We start from the raw sequence: 19,078 nt of genomic DNA on the forward strand, positions 1-19,078 counted from the left end.
AGCTGTTCAGAGTTTTTCCTCTGGTATTGAAATTGGTCATGGATTCTTCAGTTAGGAATCATATGAAATGGAGGGCTTGTATTTAAAGCTCATGTTATACAGAGAGATGCATGTAATCTCCCTCAGCATGATCAGCTGACTACACTGGGAGAGGCAGCAGGAAGAGACCCCTGAAGGAACAGCAGATCCTCATCTCCACCTCACACCCTGTCAGGATGCTCATGGACTGGTATATGTGTGTTTATGGATTAGTACAACAGACAAAATCATCCTCACTCTTGAAATCACCATCACTCTCTCTACTGAACACAAATCATTCATTTTGAGTAATAACACACGTATTATTGATCAACTGCAAGTGGTCTGACATTGCTAAAACTTACTATTTAAGAGGGGAATAATAGGATATAAGCCTGGAGAGAAAGGCAAAGGATGAGTTCATCTAGGATTTTCTATTATATGCATAACTCTCAACTTATTCTCTTGAATTCTGGTTCTCTGAGTGTGGTGCCTGGACCAGGAACATCAGCATCCTCTGGGACCCTGCTAGAAATGCAGATTCTCAGGCCCATCCCTCTATCTAATCAAAAACTCTGAGAGTGGGGCCCAGCATTCTGTGTTAACAAGCCCTCAGGTGATTTTTTTTTTTTTTTAACCCTCAGGTGATTCTAATGCATGTTCAAGTTTGAGAATCATTGCCTTAGGATGATGGGGAGCCAGGTTAAGACAAATTTCAAGGCCCACCTCTATCCACTACTTCATGTAGACTTACCTGTGTATTCATGTAAGTGGAGGGGCTGGCCATCTATGTTCTGTACACAGAAGAACGAACCCTGGTCTTTATTATGCAAAGTCCTGTTGTCTGCTTAAAAATTTTTTTTCTCTCATGCAACAAGCTCTTTGTTTTCACTATTTCTCAGCCTATCCACAAAACTCCTACAGTTAGTTTAGCATGTGACAATAAAACACATGTAAGGTGGGGGAGACAGAAATGAATGATGTAGAAAGTCAGTCGTTCTCCCCAAAAAGCTGACTCAGCTGATTTAGAGAATGCTCAGCTTTTAAATCATATGACAGGAAAAATCTTCAGTTTGAGCCTCAAACCCAATTCTCCACAAGCTGTTGCAGACTGCTCTTTCCCTTACTTAATTTTCTTATTTCAAAGGTATCATTTTCCCAATGTTCTAAAATGAATTGACCTGAAGGTGATGAAAGCTAACTTTGTAGTACCAGTCATCCATGTGTGAAAAATATTTTCACAGAAAAAGCAAGTGCATGAAAGTATTTTTACCACAATAAATTGCTGGTTCCACATTTCTCTGAGAAGAAGAGGGGGAAAAAAAAACCTGTGAATAATTAGTGATGTGCTTAAACTGCCAGCAGAGCACCACTGAAACTTACCGGGTGCCAAATTATTTAGCTGAACACTATTTAAATTAAAAACTAATGACTAGGTTAATTTAATACATGTTCATCTCTGCTCCAACTCTGTCTCTACTAATTGAGCTCCAAAGCTGTATTTTAAACATGCATCCTAGTCGGCGAATGAAAAACATGTGACTACTTGACTATAACAAGTCAGTTACCAATGTCTTCTGTCAATCTAAGCTTTATTGTCATTTTATTTTTTTTTTAAGATTTTATTTATTTATTCATGAGAGACACACACACACACACAGAGGCAGAGACATAGGCAAAGGAAGAAGCAGGATCCATGCAAGGAGCCCAACGTGGGACTCGATCCCAGGTCTCCAGGGTCAGGCGCCGGACCAAAGGTGGCGCTAAACCGCTGAGCCACCTGGGCCACCCTTTATTGTCATTTTAGATGTTTAACTATAAACTATTTACTGGACATATTTACCAATGGTATGAAAGGAATAGTGTGCTACATAAAATGCATAGAAAATATCCTAAGTTAATAAAATGAGTTAACTAGATAATCTGAGTGCTTTACGTTAGAGCTACAAGGCTTGTCAAAACATCCAAAGGAGGGCAGCCCCGGTGGCTCAGCGGTTTGGTGCCGCCTTCGGCCCAGGGCGTGATCCTGGAAACCTGGGATTGAGTCCCACATTGGGCTCCCTGCATGGAGCCTGCTTCTCCCTCTGCCTGTGTCTCTGCCTCTCTCTCTCTCTCTCTCTCTGTCTCTCCTGAATGGATGAATAAAATCTTAAAAAAAAAAAAAACACCCAAAGGCATAAACAGTGTACTAAGCAGTACTACCTAGACTCCATCAACACCCTTAAATATTAATCTCCGAGTATTTAAATTTTGGCAGTGGAAGCCCCAAGCCCTTCATCCCCCTTCATGCCACAGATTCCCTAAATCTCTACTCTCTTTCTTTCTCTCTCTTTCCCTTTACCCAACAATCCATCCAACATATAAATCTTTCATAAAGCTGCAAGAAATTATAATAGTTTACAGATTAAAGAAAAAAGTGTGGAGAATCAGTCCCAAAAAAGAAGTTATGGTAAAATTCCAAAAGCACATAGCTAAGCATGGTCTGGCAAACACATGACATACCTATCCTTGCAAGGAGGGTATAGAACAGGCCACCCTTCAGCTTCTGCAAACCATAAATGTCACAAACATTCTAAACCACCCACAGAGGACCAACCTAAATCTGTATGTGGGCTCATCTACCCAATCCCACAACAGTCACTGAGCATAAAACACACAAAACAAAACCAAAAGGAAAAAAAAAAAGGTTTCACACTATAGCACAGAAGAAAACTTAATAAGCAAACACCCATAAAGAGTTGACAGCAAAACAAAACAAAAAAAAAACTCTCTCAGACACCAAATGAAAACAATATCTGAATATGAACCTGGCACCAGAATAAACAGAATGAAGTTATGAAAGCTAGGATTTGGAAAGTGCCATAATCATTTATAAAAGCAGCAACTGTCCTGGATTCCCCTCATCAAAATAACATGGAGGCTGGCTACCAGCCATCAATTTCTGGATCTTACAGTGTAACCCACGGGTATAATGGGGTAATGGAAAGAAGGAGGTGGGGGGAGCCAGAAAGCCTGATTCCTAGAACCACTGCTGCCACAATCCAGGTCTGCCACCATGTCACTACAGATGTGTAAGAAGATGGACAAGTCTCAGAAATCTAGATAACTGAAGGACTTTTAGATTGAGAATATTATCATCTATATTGACATCTTTCTATCTCAGGCCTATATTATTGGGGCTTTGGGATGGAGGTGGAGATGGTAGAGGAGGGGAGGCAGAAGATTAGAAGGTTTATTTATTTCAAAAAAAAATCTTTAAGATTTTTTTTGAAGGTTTGCAAATAAAAAACAGAATCATCCTCAAGAAGCTTTGGGAGATACAGGAGAAAGGGACCTATCCTTGGCCCCAGGAAATTTACAATGAAGCTCCTGAGATAAAAATAAATAGAGACTATCAATCAAATTTTCTTTCACTGGAAAAATCTAATTTCCTACCTGATACATATATCCCCATAAAACAATCTATCTGAATACCTTCAATGACAGAAAGTTGACTCCTGTGACCAATGCTAGCCCTATTGTTCTGTTCTACTGCTAGGAAGCAAACTTCAAACCATCTTTCTTCTAGGAAAAAATATCCTCATAAACGCTGGCCCTGGTTCTGCCTTTAGCTTCATGGAACAAGTTAACTCCTCTTCCTCAAACAGACCTTGAAATATTTGGAAAAAGAAAAAAAAATTGGAAAAAGCTGATCCATTTCAACACTTCTACCCATTCCCCAACCCAGGTTCAACATCCACACTTCTTTCAACCCTTCCTCATCTGACGTGGTTTCAAGAGTGTTCATTGGTTCAGTCTCCCCAAGCCCGGTTTGGCAGAGCAACTCTTAACCCATGGCACCAAGAATGGAACACAATATTCCAAATGTGGTCTGACAACTCAATATGATTCAAAAAAACATTTATTGGGTGCCTTTTATGCTCCAGACTAATATTTTTCTTGATTTTAACTATACTTCTGTTAATGCACCTTAAAGACACATTAGGTTTGTTTTAGACCATTTCAGATTACCACAAGAAAAACAAGACCAGATTCTGTTATTGAAACTCTCAGTTCATCCCACTGCTGTCAGTTCTATAGTCAGTACAATGTAGTAGAAGTTTTTAAGCCATATGGACCTGGGTGGACCCTGTCATCTATTAGCTGAGTGACTTTAAGCTGGAAAAACACTAGTTCACTTGCAACATTTCATCCAAGACCCTGATAAAAATAATCTGAAAAGTCAACACCAATGACAAATTTGTGTGGTGCAGAAGATTATTCTCTAGACTGATGATGATCCATCAGTCTCATTATGGAGTGAATGCCTCTCATGTTTCAGGAATGGAAGATGAGATGGTCTAGCTAGTCAAGGGAAAAAAGAAAGAGAAAGAACACTACTTCTGTGCCAGGCACTTAATATACATTACCTTGTTTCATTACAACCTTATAAGATAGGCACATTGTTTTCACAGGGAAGGAAAGCAAGGAATTAAGTAATTAAATAATGTGTCTAAGATCACATGGGTAGTAAGCTGAGAAGCTAGACTCAAACAGTTCTGCCTCACTCCCATTCCTAACCATTACACTGCAGGATGAGCACAGGAAGAACAGGTGTGGGGGGGGAGGGGTGGCCCAAGACAGGAAAGATCCCACACGGTGACATAAGCAGTATGGAGCTACAGGTAAAACCAGGAAGGTTAGATAGAGGCCAAATTGCAAAGATCTTAAACTCCATGCCAGGAATGTGGATTTGATTCGTTAGGCTATTAAGAGTCAACCCCTACTGGCTATAGTTAGAGAATCCGTTCAAATATTTGAAAACGCATTTCACAGATAACGATAAGGGGTTTGGAGACAAATAAATGAGCCTAAGTGGAGCATGTATTATTTTAGCTAGAGATGGGAGGGAAGATTTCCTGGACAGAAGTGACTTAAATCAGGGAAAAGGTGATAACGAGTATCTCAGGGAAGAACACCCCAGCCTGGAGGGGCCTCTGAGTATGCTTGGCATATTTCATGGTTGAGAAATACGAACAGGGACAGTTAGGCTGGGAAAGAACTAATAAGGGGAAGAGGCATAGGAAATAAAGACCAAGAGGTGGCAAGAACCAGATCACATATACTACTTTATTTGTAGTGTAGTGAGAAGCCACTTTTGAGTGTTTTGAATAGGAAGTAACAGGGTTCCATTTATTTGTATTATTATTGTGGCTGTTATTATTATCATTATGCTTTCCTGAAACCAAAATATGTTAAATTTATGCAATTCCCCTAAAATGCCTGTCGAAAGCACTCCAAAAAAGAGAGATCACACTTATTCTCAGCAAACTCATGCTGACTTCTACTTCTTAGTTAAGTGCCCATAAACCAAACATTACTAATCTGTTCTAGAATCTTGCCCAGAACTTGGTTTGAGAATCCATCATTCTTTCTTCTCTCTGTCCCCAAATTCTTTATTGGAAACCTATAACCATATTTCCCCTTCTCCTATCTTGTGGCATGAAGCATGGGTAATTAATAGGTAGATTGCATGGTACCATATGCAGATGCAATGGAATGAAAGAGAGAGAATGAGGGGAGAGAGAGAAAATGTAAAAGTGGAAGGATTTGGAGAAACAGAAAATAGGGCAAGAGCGACCCAGGTGGGCTGCATGGGACATACTGAAAGGGTGAAACTACAGAGGTCTGCTGGGTGGGATGAACACATGACTACAGAGGCACTCTGCCATTTCACCTAAACACTGAAAGGAATCACACAAAAATGATAATGTTGATCCTCACTGGATGGCTGGACTGTTGCCGAATTTTTCTTACATTTAAGGTAAATTTTATCTAGTATTGTTATGTCACTTCCCTAATTTAAAATAGATTTTTTTTAAAAAGAAAGTTAGGTAGGGGAATTTATGTCTTGGAACAAGTAAAAGTCAGGGTAATCACAAATCTTGAGTTAATGAAATATAAATCTTAAGAAGCTGAAATCAGATCCAATGCAAAGATTTTTCCCTTTAAAATGTCACAAAAATTAGAGGAAGAATGGAGAATGCAGAGCCGAGAGGAAAGACTGCACAATCTGGAAGAGCAAAATTCTGACAGTTTCATGATGCTGCCGGGGTTTTCCCAATATACAACTGGATGGTGAAAGTTGAAAAATCAGACAAACAAGAACCCATCAGGTATCCTATAATATCACCCAGGACTGTTGCTGGAAAAGAAGAGGTGTGTTTCATGTCTCAACCTAACCCCCATAATGGCTCCAGAGGCCTAGGTGGGCCAAAAGGAAGAGAGAAAACAAATTCTTTTGGAAAAAAGAAAACAAGGGACGCCCGGGTGGCTCAGTGGCTGAGAGCCTCCCTTTGGCTCAGGGTATGATCCTGGAGTCCCAGGATTAAGTCCCACATCAGGGTCCCTGCATGGAGCCTGCTTCTCCCTCTGCCTGTGTCTCTGCCTCTCTCATGAATAAATAAATAAATAAAATCTTAAAAACAAAAGAAAAGAAAAAGGAAAATAAGATGAAACAACAAACACGTGTACATAGATACGTACATATATACAAAAACTAATCCAGGCAAGGAAAGGCCTCTAGTACTTTCCCTTCAAAAGACATTTTGAGTGGCTAGGCTTTAGAGGCTATCATGGCCCACTCCCTTTAAAATTACTTGTGGGGTGCCTAACTGGCTTAGTCGGTTGAACATCCAACTCCTGATTTCAGCTCAGGTATAGTCTCTGGGTCCTGGGATCAAGCCCAGGCTCTCTGCTCAGCCAGGAGTACACTTGTCTCTCTCTCTCTCTCTCTCTGCCCTTCCCCCTGCTCCCATGCTCTCTCTCTTTCTCAAATAAATGAATAAATCTTTAAAAACAAAGTAAAAATAAAAACAAAACAAAACAAAATAACTTGTGACTTATTTATATTCCAAAATTTCCCTGGTAAATATGTTAACGAAAAGTGTTTTTGCGGGGGTGGAGGGGGTTGCCTAGTGGCTCACTTGGTCAAGCATCTTCAGCTCAGGTCATGACCTCAGGGTCCTGGGTTTGAGCCCTGTCAGGCTCCCCACTCAGTGGGGAGTCTTCTTCTCCCTCACTCTCTGCCCACCCCCATATACTCTCTCTCAAATAAATAAATAAAATTAAAAAAAAAGTTTTTTGCATTTTCATAACCAATAATGAAAACCTTTTCTTTAAAAAAAATTTTTTTTAATTTTTATTTATTTATGAATGTCACACAGAGAGAGAGAGGCAGAGACACAGGCAGAGGGAGAAGCAGGTTCCATGCACTGGGAGCCCGACGTGGGATTCGATCCTGGGTCTCCAGGATCGCGCCCTGGGCCAAAGGTAGGCGCCAAACCGCTGCACCACCCAGGGATCCCTGAAAACCTTTTCTTATCTTTTATCTGACATTCCTGATTAACTTGATTTACTAAGCAGTGTGTTTTTATGCACTCCCATTTCACTTTTCCCACCATCCCCCAATACTAGTCTATCAGGCACCACTCTCTAAGACTAAAAATCTATTATCTGGCACCCACCTATGTCTTCTTTACTGTTGATATAAAATTCTAGTTGACTTAAACACAAATTCCACATTAATATCTCTCCAAGGGGACGCCAATAATTGCCTGGAAGCAAGAAATACAGTTTCTTAATTTTTCTTTTGATATTTTGTCCTTATCACCTCTGTTCAAAGCCTGAAATGATGCCAAATACAACAGCATCAGATTTTGTATGGAACACTTTTTTTCCTAGTTTATCCACATTCATTTTTTATTATTATTTATTTAATTTTTGTACAGAAGACTTTTAATGGTTAGAGAAATTCCAGCTTTCTCTTTCATTTATTCACTCATTCATTTTTATTGTGGTACAACTGACTCAGTTTTCTTCAATAATTCCTAAATATGATGCAAACCCAAATGATTAACTCCATAAAAAGACATAAACTTTACCTAAATGCTTTAATTCATAGTTTTAAAAAATATTATTCCTGATATATTTGTACTACAAGATAACCCAGTGATTATAACATTTTGCTTTGATAATAAAGTCCATAGAACATAACAATACACTTACTGGAAGGCTTAGGAATTCATTAAAGTAGTCCACAAGGAAATCATCTGTTGCCAAAGAATCTTCCTGCAAAAATATAAAACACGATATCATGCTTATACTAAAATGTTTTATAACATGCCAATATTATTCTCTAATTCTGTATATCAAGAGATTATAAGGTAGATTTTCAGATCTTTTTCAGTCTATCAACAGCAAATCCTCACTATAAACAGAATACAGTGCTACACTCTCTGGAAGGAAGAAATAAGAAAATAGAATGGAGTATACTCATAAAAGATTTTGCTAATATGCCGAAAACAAAACACAGAGAAAATATAGCACGACACTTAAATGGAATGAAGTACACAAAACACTGCACAAGGGAAATTTCCCACAGACTTATCTTTATACATTTGTGTATATATATTATTCACATTTATATTATATATATTTCATAAAAATAATGCCAGAATCAATAAAGACAGAAGTTTGAAGTTAAAATGAAATTCAGAATGTAAATTTCTTCAATTGCTAGTGGAAGTGATAAACTGAGGAAAGAAAATATTCTACTGTTTCCTCCCAGAATGAGATAGCTTTAGGAATTTGAGTTGCTTCACTTTTGCATGAAGAAACTTTGATAATGTATTTATTCTAAGCACAAAGATTGTATATATTTTTTCTGTAACTATCTCACCCACCAACATAGTCGCTTTTAAAATTGGCAAAATTGGAAAGCCACTGCCAGGAACAAATTCTCTCTTCCAAATAAAACACCTTATTTTATTAGCAATTGTTTCCATTGTGTCAAAAGAACATCATGGCATACTGTTATATAGAACATGTGTTTATTTTGTTATTCATAATTATACTTCCATTTTGCAAATCTAACATGAAAGTTGACAATATGTCACAATGCTATTATTTCCATATGGCTGATTATTTTCTTCTTATATGGCCAATTTAAAAAATTTGTTGAAGTAGAATGTTGCAGTATAAGGAAAATACTGTAGCATATTAACTTGGAAAATAGATTTTTTTCCCAGAGTAATTTAAGTATTTGTAGTACAACTGGAATAGAGCTATAAATAACCACATAGGGGGCAGCTGGGTGGCTCAGTGGCTGAGTGTCTGTCTGTGGCTCAGGGTGTGATCCCGAGTTCCAGGATCGAGTCCCACATTAGGCTCCCTGCATGAAGCCTGCTTCTCTCTCTGCCTGTGTCTCTGCCTCTCTCATGAATAAATAAATAAAATCTTTCTAAATAAATAGCCACCCACATAGGATTTATATCAAGGAATTTACTAAAAATCTGTGAGCTTTCAAAAAACAAATTAAGGATTCAGTTTACTAAAAAAATCTCAACTGATTAAAACAACAACAAACAACTTAGGATCTCATAAATCTTCTACATTCAAAGCAGTGCCTCAATAATATATTCTCAAAGTTCTGACTCACAAAGATCCAGTAAAGCAGAACAAGGCAGATAACATTTGGTGGAGGCTGTATACAACTAAAAGGCTTCCAAATTTTACCTTTCAAAATTACTTTACTTTTCTGGACTTTATTTGGTGAACTACCTATTTTCTGCTAACTCTTAAAAGAAATCAACTGAACTTAATAAATATTTTTAGGATCTCCCAGATGGAAGGCACTGTGCTACAAGAAGGGTGGCCAAACTGCACTTCTGGGCTCATGATCAAAAATCCTCAGATGGGAAGCATGAGTATTTTTAATTAATAACAGTAGTGGAGTACAGTCCCTTGTTAATTTTTCTAAAATAGCATTGTACTTTTAAATTTCACCTATAAAGCACAAGGTATACTTCACAGAATCAAGTGAACCTAAATATTGCCTAGAATATGGCCAGCCACACATAGCCAGAAACTTCTAGATAATCCTTGGATTCATATTTTCATTTCCTGATGCCTCACCCTTCTCAGAGACTCTAACTCAATGATTTCTAAACTATGTGATGAAGTAAGTCTTTTGTTTTTTTCCCTAATCCTTAAGTTTCAAACAAATAACTTATAAAATGCAAGACAAATGAACTAGGAAACAAAAGATATATACATAAGACAAAAGACCAATTGCTTATTATTAAATTCAATAGATACAAACATACTGTCACCATATCATATAGTTTCTGAATGTTTTCTTTCCATTTCTGAACTCATCTCAACAAGGAGGGTGTTGGGGCAGTGCTCCTTAATATGAGGTCTGGTCCCCAAACCTTCATATTAAGGAGCACTGCCTCAACACCTTGGTTGAGTGGTTTGCTCTCAGCAACCTCAGGTCCCCCCGAAACCCAGCCACACTGTAGGGCATTTCCTTGGTTTACATTCACAAGCACAGAAACTCAAAGTGTTCAAAAACATCAAAATCTGTATTTCTTTTCTGAAGTTGAGTCGTACTTTCTCCCCATATGAAATATCAGCACTTGTGCTACTATTAGGGGGAGTTCTACAAGAGAGGCAAGCATGGTCTCTGAGTGCAATGTGCTCCATCCTCCTGTTGTTGCACTTTCACAGGAAGACCTGCATTTCTCTAAATAAATGAGCACATCTTCCTACTAAAGTTTCTAGTCCAATGAGTTCAGATATTTTGTCATAATGAGAATCTTTATTCAATCCTTCACTTATTACTTATTTATCCTTATTTATTAAGGATCTTAATAAACCCTTTATTCTCAAAACTCTTTATTTAAAAAAAAATTTAAGGCCTTGATCTGAAGCAGCAGCCTAGTTACTCTCAGTAAAGCCTCCACAATCTAGTCACATGGCTGTATTAAAATGAACAAAGTCACCATATTTGAGATTAATATGTTCTGAATAACCAATAAACTGGTAACCGTTATTAATGGTACAATCAAGAAGAACACTGAATTACAATCAATTCCTCCATTACATCATTCCATGAACCTGACTGCAAAATTAGCAACACAGATTCTCTGCAGAATGATGCAATGGAAGGCAGGAACATTTTTTCAGAACTGAATACACACTTGAAACCTGTTTTTTTCATGTACTACAGGTGTGCCATCTGTGAAAGTGAAGTCAGCTTTTCCGTTTTTAGTCCAAACTTCTCAAGTTTCTTCCTGAAAGAGGGTTAAGCAAAATAGTTTATATATGCTAGCTAATTATGGTGGGCAAAAAGCTTTTTTTTGCTTAAAAATTTATTTTGCTGCACCCTCAAATCAGAAGAACTACAATTAGTTCACCCCTCTAAAAGAGGAAGATATACAAAGAAGACCTTATAAACAAGGAGGATGAAATAAGATAAACACAGACATAAACCACAGTCCACAAAAGAACATGATACATACCAAAAGAAAATTACAATATTAAATGTTTCCTCTCAAAGGAAGGAGACATATTATCTGGTAGAAGGAATCAAAAGAGACTCCAGTGGAGAAAATGGCATTTGAAATAAAGTCAAATTCTATAATCAGAAATACATATATGAGAGGCAATAATGCAGAGTACAGAGAAATATGCATGAGCAAGGAAGGTGGAAAGCAAAACATAGTAAAGGTTAGCTAATGGGAGAAGTAGAAAAATAATCCAAGTTTCAAACTTCCTTGCAAGCCATTTAGACATTAAACCAAAGCCATTCATCTAATTTCCAATGTGGAATCCTGTACTGATACACTTTAGATTAGGAATACTCTTATCAATTGGTGGATAAAATAGACCAGATTTCCAAAATCACACCTACCAGGATGCACTTATTTTTTGCTGCTTCTTCCTAAAGTACACATAGTCTTTTTTTTTTTTTCCTCTTTTCTAAATAAGCCAGTAACTAGACCATAGCTTCCCTGTAGGATGTGATGACACTGTGCTATACAGACAACGGAATTTAGTGGGTCAAGTCAAAGTGGACCTCTTCAGCCTTTAAGGCAACCAGGCGCAGCCAAGGATGGCTGGAGCTCCCAGGATCGTGACCTCTGGTTGTGAGCAACTTGTTTAGGACTCATGTCCATCTTCCTCCCCTGGAGAAGGTGATTGATGAGTTATATCCCACACCCACTGCTCCTCTGTAAGACACTGAGCATAGCCAAGGAGTTGCTCAAGCCCCTGGACATAGATTTATTAGCTATCTGCAGAGCATATCACTGTTCCATGAAACTGCCAGAAGAGTTTGTTTGAGATGTCCAAGAAAACAGTGCACCGCCAAAAGTGCTGACAGCTTCGAGGAAGGGGGGAAGGGAGATCCTGGAAGGCTACAGATGATGGCCCCAAATCTCTGCCTTCACATATATCAGATATTTCTTTCTATTGGTAATTCATGTATGCCTGTAGTGTTACCCAAGCTAGATACAAGATGATCACTCAAAAACTGTATGCATATACTGCAACATAGTTTCATCATTATTTTGAAATATTTGAAATGAAACATTTTATTGATTTCTAAATCAATTTGTTTATCCTAAGAAATTTTGACATTGTATTTGTCATGAGAAAAAGAACAATTAAATTTTAAATATCAACTCTTGCAATTTTGAATGGTTACCAAAAAATAGTCTAAAAATTTTTTTAACTCTTATTAGGTGATACGGGTTCTTACCAACAGAGACTATTCAAGAATTTTAAGAGATCATCATTAAAAAGTCTTGATTAGTAACTGCATACAGACATTTCAACCATAAAACTTGAAATTAAAAAGTTACCTATATCCAAAAAGGAAATTAAGAAAATTATTCCATTTACAAAGATATTTGCTGCAAAAAAAGTTAGAGAAGACATACATACATGGAAAGACATACCATGTTTATGAACTGGAAGACAATATTGTTAAGATGATAACACCACCCAAAACAATCTACAGATTTAATATAATCTCCACCAAAATCTCAATAACATTATTTTTTCAGAAATGGAAAAACTCATCGTAAAACTCATTTGGAATTTCAAGGAACCCCATATAGCCAAAACCATCTTGAAAGGACTCACATATCCTGATTTCAAAACTTACTACAAAACTATAGTAATCAAAATACTATGGCATAAAAAACAGACCTACAGACCACTGGAATAGAATCCAAAAGTAAACCCCTTCATACATGGTCAAATGATTTTCAACAAGGTTTCTAAGACCATTCAATGAGGAAAGGACACTATTTTTCAACAAACAGTGCTATAAAAACTTAATATCCACATGCAAAAGAATGAAGTTGGACCCTTACCTTATACCATACACAACAATGAACTCAAAATGAATAAAAGACCTAAACATTAAAATTATAAAATACTTACAAAAAAACATAAGATGAATCTTCATGACCCTGTTACCTGCCAATGGATTCTTAGATATAACACCAAAGCATGAGCAACAAAAGAAAAAATAAATTGATTTTATGAAAATTTTAAAATTTTGTTCATCAAAGACCTCTATTAAGAAAGTGAAAAGACAACCTACAGAATATGAGAAAAATTTGCAAATTATATATCTGATAAACAAGAAAAAGACAATCCAAATTTTTTAAATGGGCTAAGGTCCTGAATAGACATTTCTCCAAAAAAGATAGTCAACAAATCCAAGAAAAAATGCTCAACATCATGTGCAATAAGAGAAATGAAAATCAAAACCAAAACGAGATATCACTTCACGCCTACTACATTGGCTACAATCTTTTTTTACAATTTTTTTTTTAAAGGAAAATAAGTATTGGTGAGGATGTGGAGAAACTGGAACCCTTGTACACTGCTGGTGGGAATGTGAGGTAGTGTAGCTGCTGTGGAACACAGAATGGCATTCCTCAAAAAACTAAATATATAATTACCATGTGACTCAGCAATTCCAGTTCTGAGTATTTGCCCAAAAGAATGAAAGCAGAGACTCAAACAAAATTTTATGCATCCATGTTCATAGCAGTGTTATTCATAACAGCCAAAAGGTAGAAACAACTCAAACATCCGTTGACATATGAAAGGATAAACAAGATATAGTACATGCATACATGGAATATTATTCAGCCTTAAAAGGAATGTAATTCTGATTCGTGCAACAACATGGATGATCCTCGAAAATTTTATGCTAAATAAAATAAGCCAGACACAAAAAGACAAATATTATAGGATTCCACTTATATGAGGTACCATGGAATAGTCAAACAACCTATAAAGACAGCAAGAAGAATAATGGTAACCAGAAGCCTGGGTGGAGTAATGGGAAGTTATTGTCTAATGAATACAGAGGGGCACCTTGGTGGCTCAGTGGGGCTAGTGTCTGACTCTTGATTTCGGCTCAGGTCATGATCTCAGGGTTGTGAGACTGAGCCCTGCATCATGGAGCCTGCTTGAAATTATTCTCTCTCCTTCTCTTCTGCCTTACCCCACCACCACACCCCTGTGTGTGCACGTGCACGCACTCTCTCTCCCTCTCTAAAAAAAAAAAGACACTGAGAGAGAGAGAAAGGGAGAAATGTTTAGGGTTGATGTATCTTATGGATGCCTGCAACCTATCTTGGAACATATTTTAAAAGTGGATTGATGGATAGATGGCATGGTGGACAAGATAGAAACACATAAAAACAAATGCAGCATAATGTTAATAATTGTGAAATCTTGGCAGTGGGTATATAGGTGTTCACTATACAATTCTTTCCACTTTCTTGTATGTTTAAATTTCTTGGGATCCCTGGGTGGCGCAGTGGGGGATCCCTGGGTGGCGCAGTGGGGGATCCCTGGGTGGCGCAGTGGGGGATCCCTGGGTGGCGCAGTGGTTTGGCGCCTGCCTTTGGCCCAGGGCGCGATCCTGGAGACCTGGGATCGAATCCCACATCGGGCTCCCGGTGCATGGAGCCTGCTTCTCCCTCTGCCTGTGTCTCTGCCTCTCTCTCTCTCTCTGTAACTATCATAAATAAATAAAAAAATTAAAAAAAAATAAATAAATAAATTTCTTCGTCATATAATGGAGGGTAGATTTATGTACAAGAAAACACTATCCAAGTCTTATGGACAGCCTTCTTAGTCTCCTGTGTACTAAGTGACAGAACCCAAATCACTATTATCACCTCTAGAATAAGCCTCTGGACAGCTAATCATCTTCTGACCACTACCTTGGGATCTCATCCACTAAGCACCTCTGTTTCACCCTCCTGGGTCATAATATGCCAAAATTCATCTTCCCTTCCCCTCCTTAACCACACAACATTATGAATCAGTCTTTCTAACCACATCTCAATTAATACAAAGAGATCCGCCTGTCCCCCAATCCTTTCTATCACAAAAAGAGTTTATGATGAATGTAATTTGGCTACTGCCCAGCTGTCCAGCCCCAACTCAGCAATTTTTTTACAGTTCTGCACCTTTGCACATGCTAGTCACTCTACCTAGAAAGATTTTTTTCTTGCCTTATTCTCCTATCCTTTTTCTTCCCCCCAAAGTCTAGAGTAGTAGTCATCTCTGTTCCCCCATCACAATCTTTAACACTCTATACTGAAACTATCTGTTTACACATCTCAAGCACTGGATTGTGAACTTCTAGAAGAAAAAGACTTTTTTACTCACTTTTTAAATTTCCAATGCAGGGAATTCCTGGGTGGCACAACGGTTTAGCACCTGCCTTCGGCCCAGGGCATGATCCTGGAGGCCAGAGATCAAGTCCTGCATCGGGTTCCCTGCATGGAGCCTGTTTTTCCCTCTGCCTGTGTCTCTGCCTCTCTCTCTCTCTCTCTCTCTCTCTCTGTGTGTGTGTGTGTGTGTGTGTGTGTGTATCTTTCATGAATAAATAAATACAATCTTTAAAACAAATAAAAATAAAAAAGAAATTCCCAATGCATTTAGGGACACCTAAATGGTGGGTGGCTCAGCTGCTTGAGCAGCTGACTCCTTTTTTTTTTTTTTTTTTTTTTTTGAGCAGCTGACTCTTAATTTTGGTTATGGTCTTGAGGTTCTAGGATCGAGCCCCTGATCCTAGGATTGAGCCTCACATTGGGCTCCATGCTCAACAAGGAGTCTTCTTGAGATTCTCTCTCACTCTGCCCCTCTCTCTGCTCGCTGTCTCAAAATAAATAAATAAATCTATCTTTTAGATAATAAATAATTACAACATTTTTGTTGAATGAATGCTTGTATGATTACACCAAGGACATGAAAGCTGAAAAGACTGACAACCTAATAATGACTCTAATAAAACAATATTAATAAAATAAAAAATACTGCTAAAAGACGAAAAAGGTCAGAATAGGAGAACACAAGAGGAAACAAAGTGGCTTGTTGAAAGTGTGCCTTGATTACATCAAAAGATTTGGGGAATTTTAAGAGCTCATAGTGAATAGTGGTTCACAAAATTGTACTGTATTAATGAACATCATCTATGAACGAGGGAGACAGGAAGGGTCGTTCATGCAATGAAGACCAGAAGTATAGACTCTTTTCATTCCCAAGAGTTATCATCACAAATTACAATCAGCACCTATTCAGCAATACTCTTCTATTTGATTACTAGTCTCACTCCTTCTACTAGAAGAAATTCTCAAAGACCTGGGGAAGGTTAAGAAAACTCTCAATTCCCTTTCACTCAATTTTATCTCTAATCATACCTACTTGGCTTTAGTCAGTTCATTCGGCCAAATACCCTAAGGTTTTCTCCCTGAACAAAGGTCTTTACAACCTGATATTCTAATTTAAAAGAAAGAGTGTATCTCACACTCTTTACCACCTATTCTTCCATCTTATACCCTGCACACAGGTAAACAGCTTCCCTAAATCCTAATGCACTTTTGATTCAAATCTCAAAATCCACACTTTTTTTTTTAAGATTTTATTTATTTATTCATAAGGGACACAGAGAGAGAGAGAGGCAGAGACACAGGCAGAGGGAGAAGCAGGCTCGACGCAGGGAGCCCGACGTGGGACTCGATCCCGGGTGTCCAGGATCAGGCCCTGGGCTGAAGGTGGTGCTAAACCACTGAGCCACCAGGGCTGCCCTAAAATCCACACTTTAAATATAAACTGCATATCCTCTTCTTGTTTCACATGAAAGGTCATCTCTCCAATCAGAAACTATACCACTTTGACGAACAGTGACCAACAATGTGTGTCCCCAATAGTGCCTGATAAAGCGATACATGCAAGTAGTTGTTTAACAATATAGTTGTTTACTAACTTATTGATGGAACTTCTAATGCTGTTTCTGCAGTTCCAGAAAGCATCTGGGAATTTGATTCCAACCGGAGAAATGGACTCCACAGAGATGGAACCACCTAACACTTTCCAAAAGACCTCTAGGACTTGGGATCCCTGGGTGGCGCAGCGGTTTGGCGCCTGCCTTTGGCCCGGGGCGCGATCCTGGAGACCCAGGATCAAATCCCACGTCAGGCTCCCAGTGCATGGAGCCTGCTTCTCCCTCTGCCTATGTCTCTGCCTCTCTCTCTATCATAAATAAATAAAAATTTAAAAAAAAAAAGAACTTGAAAAACCGTAACTGATTATCAGACAATATCCTTTAAAAAAAAAAAAAAAAAAAAAAGACCTCTAGGACCTGTCGCAGTTTCCAAATGACTTGCTGGAAACACTTCTGGCACACCTTCCCAAGAAAGGGAATTGGGGGAAAAGAAGGAATGGTGCCTACTACAGGCTCCTGCCCGCCACCATTTCCATATAATGCTACCTCTGTGTTTATTATACTTCCATTCAGAGTATGAATTGGAACAAGCTAAGGATTAGCTAAAAATGAGTATCATTTTTAACAAGTAAAATACAGTAAATATGGCATGAAGCTACAGTCTCTGTTTTAATGGTAAAAATAAAGGGATCTGGGTTTTTTGGTTGTTTTTTGTTTTTTGTTTTTTTACTTTTTTCTTTTTTAGATGGCATCTACTTTTAAAGTTAATAAACCCAAGGTCTTCATATATCAGACAATCTTCCAAAAAAGAAATAATTGTACTACTAAATTTTTATTCTACAAAGATTATTTCTGAGGCTTGACACACCTTTCTGCATAGTTTCAAACATTTTTTAGGGGCACCTGGGTGACTCAGTTGGTTAAATGTTGACTCTTGGTTTTGGCTCAGGTCATGATCTTATGGCTTGTGGTACTGAGTCTCACACTGGGCTCCTTGATCAGTGGGCAGTCTGCTTGAAAGATTCTCTTCCTCTCCCTCTCCCCCCCAAAAGTAAATAAATAAATAAATATTTTAAAAAACATTTTAGGGCAGCCCAGGTGGCTCAGTGGTTTAGCACCACCTTCAGCCCAGGGCCTGATCCTGGACACCCGGGTTCGAGTCCCACGTCGGGCTCCCTGCATGGAGCCTGCTTCTCCCTCTGCCTGTGTTGTGTCTCTGCCTCTCTCTCTCTCTGTGTGTGTGTGTGTGTGTGTGTGTCTCTTATGAATAAATAAGTAAAATCTTAGAAAAAAATTTTAAGGCACACAAAAAAATATGATTTAGATTTAAAAGTCAAGTAATTAAATCTTCATTATGATTTTCCATTTTAAAGTTAAAAATAATTCAACAATCACTCTCACTGTAAACTTTTCTCAGTGTGTACCTAATATATAATCAAATCCCAACGTAACATAAAGCAGTCTAAACTCTACTTTTCTTGCTGTGACAGATTTGTATTTTGGTTTTTATGGAATACAAAAATGAAAGGGGCTTCGATAGAAAGAAGTGATGAAAAGAAGCATTCACTTTATTACTTATATTATTTGAATTATTTATAAGAATACTCATACATGGCTTTTATAATTAAAAATATACCCCCAGAGGAACTAATGAGAAAATTGAATGCATACACATTTTTGTGTACATTTTCCCTCAGAGAGAATTATCAAAAACCAGTCAAATACAAAGTTAATGAAGACACTAAAGAAGAATGCCAGGAGAGAGGTGCTTAAGAAACAAAGAATATGTATCAAATGAAACTTTGCAAAAAAAGATAAGTGAAACAGCATAACATATAGAGAAGTTGATTCACTATGTTGTATACCTGAAATTAATGTAACATTGTGTGTCAATTCTAAATTTGTTAAAAATAAAACAAAAGACAAATGAAGCAAATCACACTAATTATTATATATGACAATATCCATCAG

The 19,078-nt window shown here is 37.8% G+C and overlaps 1 protein-coding gene across 17 annotated transcripts in view; it reads right to left on the bottom strand.

Moving 5' to 3' along the window:
- The window catches only part of RGS22 (regulator of G protein signaling 22), a 132,125-nt gene that overhangs the window by 104,590 nt on the left and 8,457 nt on the right, over positions 1 to 19,078 (bottom strand). For 16 of the 17 annotated variants that reach the window (XM_038555190.1, XM_038555192.1, XM_038555188.1 and 13 more), the window contains one exon: positions 8,065 to 8,127. In XM_038555190.1, coding sequence (XP_038411118.1) covers positions 8,065 to 8,127 — 63 coding nt within the window. Of the gene's footprint in view, positions 1 to 7,523; positions 7,614 to 8,064; positions 8,128 to 19,078 lie in introns of all 17 variants that reach the window. The other variant, XM_038555189.1, reaches the window with a different exon arrangement.

This window comes from Canis lupus, chromosome 13 (assembly GCF_011100685.1).
Source record: "Canis lupus familiaris isolate Mischka breed German Shepherd chromosome 13, alternate assembly UU_Cfam_GSD_1.0, whole genome shotgun sequence".
Lineage (NCBI taxonomy): Eukaryota > Metazoa > Chordata > Mammalia > Carnivora > Canidae > Canis > Canis lupus.